This window comes from Wyeomyia smithii, chromosome 2 (genome assembly GCF_029784165.1).
Source record: "Wyeomyia smithii strain HCP4-BCI-WySm-NY-G18 chromosome 2, ASM2978416v1, whole genome shotgun sequence".
In the NCBI taxonomy this organism is placed as follows: domain Eukaryota; kingdom Metazoa; phylum Arthropoda; class Insecta; order Diptera; family Culicidae; genus Wyeomyia; species Wyeomyia smithii.
Window position 1 is genome coordinate 164,332,645 of NC_073695.1, and position 11,861 is coordinate 164,344,505.

At 35.9% G+C, this 11,861-nt stretch overlaps 1 protein-coding gene across 1 annotated transcript in view; it reads left to right on the plus strand.

The window, feature by feature from the left end:
• Nucleotides 1-9,706, plus strand: part of LOC129721816 (neurogenic locus protein delta) — a 57,992-nt gene extending 48,286 nt beyond the window's left edge. The window contains exon 6 of the mRNA XM_055674829.1: nt 5,960-9,706. Within this exon, the coding sequence (XP_055530804.1) occupies nt 5,960-7,709 (1,750 nt within the window). The 3' untranslated portion in view covers nt 7,710-9,706. The remainder of the gene's footprint in view (nt 1-5,959) is intronic.
• Nucleotides 9,707-11,861: the final 2,155 nt, after the last annotated feature.

Here is an 11,861-nt window from a genome sequence, read left to right on the forward strand (position 1 = left end):
GAAACATTCACGGAACACATTTTCAACGCTTATTTGATTACCATTTATTCCATTGGCGTCGAACAGTGGGGCAGATTGGTCTGTTGGTGCGGTAAAACCTCATAACTTCTAAATGGTTGTTTCTACAGTGTTTATGTCTTTGGCAATGTTGTTCAGCATAAAAATATCTCTACGAAAAATGTATTCAAGTAGCTTTAATTTTCTTCCTACAGACATCTATCTTCTGAATAAATGGTATTAGCCATTTTGTTTCTTCAGAAAAGTTTTTCATATCATCAATTGACATAAAGTTTTCTAAGACATCAAAATTGTAGGATTGACTGTTAACGAGATAGAACTATTTTTATTATTCACAAAACAAAACCCCATAACTCCTAAATCCAAGTCATAGAATATTGGTGTCTTCGGCAAAGTTGTTCGAATGATTGTGATCTATCTTCAATGTTTGATCTAGATCAGTTTATACTTATCTAAATCACTTTGTTCAAAAAAATAAGTCAAATAACTTTTTAGGTTCATGTTATAGAGGTCTCAAGTGTCATGCGAAGTTGATCAATTATATACGATTTACCATTTTGCACATCATGTTTTGATCTAGAGGCCATTTTTTTTTTCTTTATTTTAATGGAATATAATTTCTATCTTTTTGATGTCAAGACAAGGAGGTTTGGCATTTTCAGACGAATTTTTCTCCAGGATTTCTAGTACATTCATGTACAACATGCCTGGATTACTGTTTGATCTAGATCGCTCAATTTTGAAAGTGAAATTCTTTTTGCTACTCAAGTTCAAGTCTATCAAAGATGACTAGAACAAGATACCTAACTCTTGCAGAATTCATCAGACATGATGGTCGCTGAGCGTGAGCAAAAGTCGAACTAATTTATGCACTGTTAATATGATGTATACTTAACGTCAAAATCAACTGACGACAAGGCCAAGACATGACTGCTGAAAGGTGAAACAATTTTTTCAGTATCCATTGACGACTGTACGGTGCTGCCATCCGAAAAATGATAATAATGTGTACGAATGTTTAGTTCTCAAACATGAAACATGAAATTCCTGATAACCGCTATGAGCACGCTCTGCAGCCAAGTTTTCCACTCTTGCCGAGATTTATAAAGCAAAAATCGGGTGCCCCGGTGAACCTGTCCATATGCACAATGGTGCTGAAACCTGGCTTGCGACATATCAAACTTTAAGTTTTGGTAGAATGGGACCTGAAAATAAATATAACCCCTCAATATAAACCCCCACTCCGACAGTCGATTTCACACTTTTCTTTCGTACTTTGAATGTGCAAAAAATATGGCAAAAGCATTAATTGCAAAAAATGACAATATCATTAATCTGCATGTTATCTTAAGCGTCGAGCTGACCAAACTGCTCCACCTTTTTTATATACAATCTTGAACAGCTCAACAATTGATGACGGACTATGCACGATAAATCGGTTTTGCTCATAGTGACAATTTTATGAGAATTTAAGTCATCAGATGGCAGCACTAACCGTCGGAAATCGGTCGTATTCGAAATGTACCTATGAAAAATATGGAAGTTAGGTATCTTGTTCTAGTTATCTTTGAGTCTATGCAATTTTGTGTTTTTAGATCAGTTGTTAGAATCGTTTAATTGTTTGGGTCATGCATAGAAAGGTTTAAGTCACTTTTTCACACGTATACACATTCACATTCCAAACGTATTGATCATGATTCATGATATATAACAAAAATGATTGAATTTGAATAGATTACAGAAATATTTATTCATCGTCTTCCAAATCATTTTCAACGTTATGGAGATTCACGACCGCTTTTTTTTTTTTGTTTTGCGGGTATCAGTTGAATCGAAGTTTGTTCTTGAACTGGACAAAAAAGGGGTCAGATGTAACCAACATACCGTTCAATACATCTTGGGTTTGATTCTGCTGGACTTTTGGCTGTGCGCTTCACGAATTTGTCAAAATGTGATGTTGTCATAGAAAGCTGCCGCAAAACGGATGGTTCATACTTAAAAACATGCTGTACCAAAAATCAAATAACTTTAATTTTTGAAGCGGCAGCTAAAGTTTGGTTTTTTTAATAGACTAAGATTGGAATCTTCAAATTCAAGAAGAATATATAGGTGGTACTCGCTGGTAAATCACTTTTTCTAATGTTTAAAATTAATGAAAAATTGGGTTTTTTATCTATGTGAAACGTTGTGCTAAATCGTGGTATGGAAGGTTATACTTAGCTATCTAAGTTTTTTTTCCTTTAATTTAACTCATATTGAAGAGATTCCATGCATAATATCATTACACAGTGCAATATAAATTGTCTTTTTTTCTGCCCTTGTTTCTATATATAATTTTTTTTGTGTATTTTTATGCAAAACCTAATTTACCCGAGTTTGACCATATTTCAACTTAAGGGGCAACAATGGCGCCATTTTGAATTTTTGAGAAATCGGAAATTTTCGATGTTTTTTCGACGCCATTTTGTTTTGAAGCCAAATATCAAAATTCTAAGAGTTTGTCCACATATTAGCATCTTCTTACCCATCTTTAAAAAAAATCAAATCTTAAATCGGACAGAAACTGAGCTCAAAACGGTGATTCTACGAAAACGGTTTTGGCATGGTTTCAGTATATTTCACAAAGCATAATAATATCGAGTATGTCTGAGTATTAATGGTAATGTGATAATATCTAAGAGTGGTAGTCAAATTATGTCTTATATTTAGTAAAAAAGTCTGATCGATTGGTAGGTGTCTGATCCACGTAAAATATCGGCAACATGTCAATTTTGCCCCAATTCCCCTACAATACTAAAAACGGTTTATTTCGACGTTAGATTAGCTTATTTGAAATCTGTTTGATGTAATATCAAGAGTGTAAGCGATACTTAAAGATACAATAACAATTTGTGTTTACTTGATCCTCCCCCTTTTGCGGGGAGGGGGTCGCATATTTGGCCAGGACTGGGTAAAACATAAAAATCTCGCTACAGCTATGAGACAGAATCATCGCGTCTTCGATAAAGTCAAATGCGACCCCTCCCCGCAAAAAGGAGAGAATCATGTGTAGACAAATTGTTATTGTATCTTTGAGTATCGCTTACACTCTTGAAATAACAGTAAACGGATTTTAAATAAGTTAATTTAACACCGAGATAAACCTATTTTAATATTGTAGGGAAATTGGGGCAAAATCGACATGTTGCTGACATTAACGTAAATCAGCCACCTACCAATCGATTTCTGAGACTTTTTTACTTAATACAAGATATAATTTGACTACCACTTTCAGATATTAGAGCATTACCATTAATGCTCAGACATAGTCGATATTATTTTGCTTCGTGAAATATACTGAAACCATGCCAAAACCGTTTTCGTAGAATCACCGTTTTGAGCTCAGTTTTTGTTCGATTTAAGATCTGTTTTTAAAGATGGGTAAGAAGATGCTAATATGTGAACAAACTCTGAGAACTTTGATATTTGACTTTAAAACAAAATGGCGTCGAAAAAACATCAAAAATTTCCGATTTCTCAAAAATTGAAAATGGCGCCATTGTTAAGTTAAAATATGTTCAAGCTCGGGGAAATTTGGTTTTGCATCAAACTTAATCAAAAAATCATACATAGAAGCCAAGGCAAAAAATTGTTGCACTGTGTTATTATTTGGGAGCTCATGCATTTTGTAGGTTGGTAAAGATGATCGAAATATTTTTTTTTGGTTTTATCAAATGTTAAACCCCAACTTCTCCTACCTCACGATGTACTAAAACATACGAATTCTTTACAACCTATGCTTGATGCAGGGGTTTCATACAAAAGATATGCAGGGAAATGACTTTCAGGTTCATTAAACTTCAATTCGACTATTATAAGTTAGTTGCATACAGTAAAAACCAATACAAAGTGTAGACTGGCCCATAATAAATTCTAAAATTTTTGGAATTCAAACATATTTCGCGGCAGATATAAAAGCACGGTTCGTGTGCGAATATTTGTATCCCTCTCGTTTTCAAATGCGCATCTTACACATCTACAGAAATTGCATTTGCTTTGAACTATACGGAACTACTGGCGCCAGGATTCCAGTTACACTTCGAAGAGCGGTGTAATAGCGTACGTTTACCTTTAATTCATTTTTTTTTTTTGCTAAGGAAGGATAGTAATTATTTTGGATGACAACATTTTAAGTAACATAGAAGTAATTTTGGAAAGCATTTAGTATGCAAAATACTATAATCAAAATCGTTTGAGATATAATCCGAAAAATAACAACATCTAGATAAAATGAGAACATCTAGACACATTGTTAAAATCTTACACATTAATAAACAGAAAATACTAAGTTAATACAATATATTGTAGGTTTACCTATAATAAATAACTGTCTTCTTGGTAATGTACGTGTACATAGTGATTTAGTACAAGTAATTGAGTGTAAGAGGATGGATCAGCCAATAATGAAATATAAAGAACAAAGTTTTCATTTACACGACACGCATGTTTATACCGGTTTTCGGACTCGGTAAAATATCTGTCTTGCTTTACTGTAAAGCCATTAACATTGACTTATCGATTTTGTCAGTTTGTCCTATCTTTACTTTAAGATCTACATTCTAATTCAGCTGATTAACTTATATAGCGTAACAGTAGGTAAACAGACAGTAAGTTTCAGGCAAACGAAATTTACCGATACACGCCTTTGAATCTAACTATAGGGAGAATATGACATAAACTTTTATCCAGCAGCGAGCAAAAGTTACACGTTTTAAACTTTTCAAGTTTCATGTGTATGGGAGTAATTTTCTAATCAAACCTCTGAGTTAGCTCAGTTGCATGCAAAAAGCACAAGATTTAAGATAGAAATCTCTGTATGCACCAACTAATTGAAAAGTAGTAAAACCTGTTTCAACTGATGACCTTACATAATAAAGATGATTCATACTAGTCGGTGTGCTAATGACCAAAGCTTCGCAGGCGGAATTTGATCATTTCGTTAGTTATATTATAAGAGATTTTTTTTTGTATTTTATTACAAATGCAATCGATAATAAACTATTAATGATGGGTTGATTGATCAACAAAATCAAACAATACGAATTGCTGAGTACTTTGGACTAAATGAATTTCCAATTATTATAGTTACTTGATGCAGTAACAGCAACAGCCAGCCACTGTTATATTAATCCGTTTGTGAAGAATACTCTCTTGAATCATCATCTCAGTAAGTTTCACGTTTCATGTGCATGTATTTTACATCGTCATCAGCTTTACCTTTCCTACATTTGAACGAGAAAACCACTTGCATGCCACGATACCAATACACTAAAGTCGCTTTTTACGCGGGAGATACGTGCCGCGTAAAAAAACGCGTAAATTCCGGAATCCGCGTAAAAAAAAACCTGCGTTAATTCTGCAATCCGAGTGAAGAGGAACCGAAATCCGCGCAAAAAAATACTGCGTAAATTCCGGAATCCGCGTAAAAAAACCGCGTAAATTCCGGAATCCGCGTAAAAAAAAAACCTGCGTTAATTTTGTAATCCGAGTGAAGAGGAACCGAAATCCGCGCAAAAAAAATACTGCGTAAATTCCGGAATCCGCGGGTGTTTGGAAATATCGTCAAAAATCTCCCCACATGGTATGTGGATTGTATTGAGTATCATCAGGTGTTATCCAGTTTCGTAATTTATAATCAAATAATATTCAGCATGTATAAAAATATCCTTCTGATTGGACTTGCGAAGATGTTACTAATTTAAAAGTGGGAATATGGTTTAGCTACGATTGTTAATGATGAAGCAATTTTCATTTTATACTGGATGTTAATATTTAAAAAAAAACATGACATCTATGTTTTATAGGGGGGAGTGTATTCTCGCCAATTTTCATATAACGTATGCAAATCGTTTCTTAGTCTTCTCGAAAACTTCATTGTATTTTTCTTCTCTTTATTTTTTAGATGCCAATCCGGTTGGAAGGGGCCATTGTGTGATGAATGTGAACCGTATCCTGGATGTATGCACGGAACGTGTAAGAAACCTTGGGAATGCCTCTGCAACGAAGGCTGGGGTGGACTGTTTTGTAATCAGGATTTGAATTTTTGTACCAATCACAAACCTTGTCAAAATGGTGGCACATGCTTTAACACTGGTCAAGGATCATATACGTGCAAATGTCCTCCGGGATTCACTGGCACAGAATGTGAAGTTCGCATTAGTGATTGTGCAGCCACACCATGTCTGAATGGTGGCATATGCAATGACCAGAAACCTGGATATCAATGTGAATGCTCAAAAGGGTGGACTGGAACTCATTGCGAGCGAGAGACAGTAACATGTGCAGAAAAACCGTGCGTGCATGGAACCTGTAAGGATACGAATGCCGGTTTCAAGTGCGAGTGCCCTGTTGGCTATAGCGGAATTGCTTGCGAGATACAAATAAACGAATGTAATCCAAGCCCTTGCGAAAATGGGGGAAGCTGCCTTAACAAAGAAGATACATTCAAATGCCAATGTCCCAGCGGCTATAATGGAGTGAGATGTGAAGTAAATATCGATGACTGCCAAGGTAATCCCTGTTATAACGGAGGATCATGCGTAGACATGGTTAACCAGTTTCGCTGCCAATGCGTTCCAGGCTTTATAGGATGGCTTTGTGAAAATAAAGTAGATTTATGCTTGACGAAACCATGCGCAAATGGTGGAACTTGCACGAATTTGAACAATGACTATAAATGCAAATGCCGAGCTGGCTTTGCTGGCAAAGACTGCAGTGTCGATCTCGACGAATGCAGTTCCTCACCATGTAAAAATGGAGGCACATGTGTGAATCGTGTCAACAGTTTTCAGTGTGTTTGTGCGGGTGGATTTCGGGGCGCAACATGCGAAGAAGAAGCTCTATCTACTAGTTGGGACTCTGCAACGGGTAGTATCTCGGCACATATCGCGAGCGTTCATCACGAAGCACAAAGTGGGCGGAGTGATGGTCTCAGTAGCGGACAGATTGTATTGATTGCAATTTTCTCAGTAGCAGTACCTTTAGCTGCTTTAATTGCCACGGCTGTAGTGATTTGCATGAAGCGTAAACGTCGCAGAGAACAGGAAAAGGATGACGCCGAAGCACGCAAACAAAACGAACAGAATGCGTCACACATGACGCACCATCATCAAAATTCTATGTCATCATCGAAAAGAAGCAGCAACAGTGCTTTAACAAACTTAGATACATCACATCATATGATCAAAAATACATGGGATAAAAGTGTTAACAATATGGCTGCTTCGGCAAGCCTAGACGATGGGTGCTTGATGAACAGTAGTTTATATGGTGGTATTCCCGGTGCCACGTACAGCGACGCTAATTCCGGCAGCAGCGAACAGTGCTATCAGGCGGCTCCCATTTCAAATACCCTGCAACGTGCCAAATCACAGAAACAGCTGAACACCGATCCACTGGTGATGCATCGAGCATCGCAGATGATTTTGACAGTGGGAGGGCCTCAGTCGTCGCAAATGTCAGTGGTTGGAGCAATCGCGACACCTGCTTCGGCTACAACGTCGACTTCATCAGCAGCAGCGGCCAGTACCAAAGATATGATGCCGGAGAAACGAATATCGGTGCTATCCGATGCCAGTTTATGTAACACTCGATGGAGTGCAGGTCTGCAAACCCGACAAACCATCGGTCCGTGCAGTCCACCGCACGTTTAGAATTTTAATACCTTTTTAAATTATAACAATTTCTTTTATGAGATCTCTTTCGTTTATTTAAACGAATATGCGCTGATTTATCATTTTTTCAACTATCACAATAACAATCAAAAAACGGTAGAGTGTTAGGTAGTTGATTTAGTTTTGATTTTTCTCTCTCTATAATTGCGCATCAAAAATATTCTGATACTTAGTTTAGTCTTCTATCTGATCCAATATGAAAATCATCAAGCAGAAATTGTAAATCATAAATTCTCCATCAACATGCAGAAAGTTTTGCATATTGTACAATAATATAACCGAATTGAACAAAAAAAAAAACAGAATACAGACATCTTGAAGAAACATCATTTGCAGAACCAGAAGTACACATGTGTTAAAAAAACAAACGAGCCTCGCTTATTTCGATTTCCGCATGGAAATGGATCTCGATTACTATGTTTTAACTGCAAAGGTTATAATTGTGTTACAAACTAATACTACAATGCTCGTCGAAGGCCAGTTAACAATTTCTGCGTTGGTTATATTGTATAAAATACTTAAGTCGTAATGGAATCTGATGTATATTCAAGTGTAAATTTGATTCTTCATTTGTTCTCATGCCAATATACATTTTGTTCTCATGCCAATATACATTCAATCAAAGGCTTGATGTTTTACCATTCATTTTTTTTTTTCAATTTAAATCTTGGTATAGCATTTTCCAGTTGACAATGAAAAACAGAAAGCCGCAAATGTAACTGAATGAAAGAGAGAACGTAGATATTTATTTTAAAACATGGTTTTCATAGTGCTATCTTCCATAGGTTCACAAGAGCCACATGACGCAACCATATCTCCCTGTTGACGATTAAATCAATTAAGTAACCATATATAAAAACTAAAAACTATACACTGTACATTTTTTATGAACAAGATAGGTTAAATTTTTAAGTCGAAACATTCGAGAGAAGTGTTCTGTGTGGAATCTCCGGCAGGATCTCCTGTATATGTAAAAAGTTCTGCTATGCAGGACTTGCTTGAATTGGAATCTGTATGAAATGGTAGAATTTCTAAAGTATTTATTTATTATGTTTTCTGCATTGCTCATATCAATTAGTAGTTACACAACACGACTACACGTAATAACTTTACCTAACCATCGACTACGACAGTTGCCCGTAGCTTGTATCTAAATTATCCATTGACATTAAATTGTGCCGTCGCATACTCGTGCTTAACAAACTTCCTTCTCAAGCTAAACAATTATAGGGATTTTTGCTGACTGCGAGTATAGCATTGCTTTGAAATGATTCCACTGCCATAAATGTTTTTTATGAACAGTATCAAAAACATTAGGCTGCCAGCAAAGCGGCAATTTATGACAAATTTATTCGATAACACAATTGTATCATCCTCAATTCTAATCTTTTATCATTTGTTCAAATAATTTTATAGCCAGTTGAAGGAACAAGTGTATTCCGCACAATCACAGCAACCCATGACAGCTGTAAGCATTTCATCAAAACGATTGTATTTTGACCATGGCTTACTGTGATACCTGTTCTCTAATAGTATAAACAAACTCAAAATCATGACAAACGTAATTTATAAAACTCAATACTCTCTACAGACCTGTGATTTGCTACTATAACTTGATGCATACACTACAGTAATTAATCGCAAATGTAATTTCATGAATCGATTAGCTATATTGTGTTCATCGAGTATAACAGTACCATTGCCAGCGTCGCGAATTATAAAATCACACGACTGTCGTGAGTATAACTTAGGATACGAAAAATAAAAGTATTGTGATCCATACTTAATTTTAGCTCATAGGTCATAGGTTGTATTAAATATTCAAACAGTAATTTAACTGATAAGCAAAGAAGAAAAAAACTAAGTCAAACAGTTTACATATTTTTGTAAATTGCAACTTTATATAATATATTGAACCAATTGACTGAATTGAAATTGTTTTATGAATAAAACTAAAAATAAGTGCAACAGAAGAATTACTCCAGTCTCTATTCGAAAGAAATAAACTTGAAATAATCTCTCTACTCTCATATGAAATCGACTCCGTTTTCAACATTGGAACCTTTGCAAGTATTGTCAAGCCTGAAAATGTTGTTTGGGGCCGTTCCTAAACCACGTGGACATATGAGCCGTTGAGAGCAAAAGTGGTACATGTGCCATTTTTACACTTTTTGGGTTTTTTGCATAAATTGATGCAGCACGCAATAACGTGCTAGAATATCTTAGAAAAACCGAGATCTGATAACCTAAACCAAAGTTATAGCCAGAACAATTTTTGGTAATTAACTTAATCACCATTTCGTTGAGAGCAAAAGTGGTACATGTCCAGTCTGTGCATATTAGATGAATTGTAAGTCAAAGATCTTAGGATATAGAACAATCATGTCTTCAGCAAAGTTGGTCAAGTGATTGAGTACTTTCAGATGAAGATCTATCTGTTTTGGAATTTTCTCACTACGTGGCGCTAGTGAACCCGTGACTATTTTGTAACAGATAGAGTTTTATCTATTTCAGTATCAACTTGTATGCTGTGGCCAATTTAGAAGATAACTCTCTGAGGTCTTTTATATAGATATATATTTACACACTGGACCCAGGTTTAGCTTTAGGCAAGCCACCGATAGCCTTCCGGAAGATCCAGAAATACCGTAATTGAGGTCAATTTTCTAAAGTGATCCTAGAGCTTCCTAATTTTTTCGAAACTGCTTCTGCGGGATTGATTAGAAACGAAATGATTTCACCGAAAAATCCGGAACTAGCGTAAAATGTCAATTTTCAAAAGTGTTCCTAAAGCTTCCTGTTTTTTTTTCGAGACCAATTCTAGAAGGAGAATGATCTTTTAACGAAATATGCTCCAAGATGGCCACCGCGTGAACCACCGGTACTGCCATAAAAGAGATTAATTTTTAAGAACAGTTCCATTTTTTTCTAAACCACTCCCAGACGAAAATAAATAATCTCATGACAGAATGTTACTCAAATTTACCATCAGATAGCCCTCGGAAGGATCCGGAGTTACCGTAGACGAGATTAATTTTGAAAAACAGGTCCTAGTTCCATCTGGATATGGTGTATATTTTTCCAAGGCTGTATCATATTTTCAGTTCACTCATTTGTCGCTTTTCTAACTACATACACATACATATTTTCTATATTCTACGGTATTTCTGGATCCGGAGGGCAACCGGTCTACCGAAAGTTGAACCTGGGTCCATCGTGTAGTTATCATCAACCAAATAGCAATTTTAAAGATGCCAGGGTATTTTCCTTTGAATTGGCCCCAGTCGATCTAAGTTATTTAAAATGTCTTCTGTTACATATACACTAGCGCCACAAAGTGACAGAATTCCTTAACAAACAGATCATCATTCTATAGTACTCAATCACTCAATCACAACTCTGCTGAAGACATGAATGTTCTATGTTTTAAGATAAGCGAGCTATAATGCATCCTTCATGCTTAGACTGGACATGTACCACTTTTGCTCTCAACGTTTTCTGGTTGTCATTGTTTTTCCCATAGAACAAAATTGGTACATGTTTTTCCATTGAAGTTTGTGTAAGTTTCTCAACCAGAGCTCGTTATGCTTTCATGTACCGTCTTTTGAAACCTTTCCAGCAATGATTTAGTGCAGTTATGTTGGGAAAAATTGTTGAAAATAATTTACTATTTGAGTGTTTTCGTTTATCGCGTCTCCTGAAAAATTTACTTAATGGCACCTGTACAACTTTTGCTCTCAACGGCTCATATTTTGATCACACCTCCCCCGTGGTCTTTTGAAAAACCCCCCGTCACCCTCTTTATGACCACGTGGTTTAGGGACGGCCATATTCCATAACACACATAAAGATTAAACTAATTGTGCGTACGTCATACACCTCAAACTTATAAGTGTATACAGGGCTAAGGAACAATGTCGATATTGTGGTCGTGTTTATCACAAACAACAAATCTTTTGTGCAGTTTATACACTATTTAGCTGGTAATGCACTGCTTTTATTTTGTTTTGTAATAACTGTTACACAAGAACGCTATAGTTTCTTAAAAAAACTAAATTTACAATCTGCCGGGGCAAAATGTCCCATGCAGAAGGCTAATATGTGCTAATATGCCACTACTACAGCTCAGCA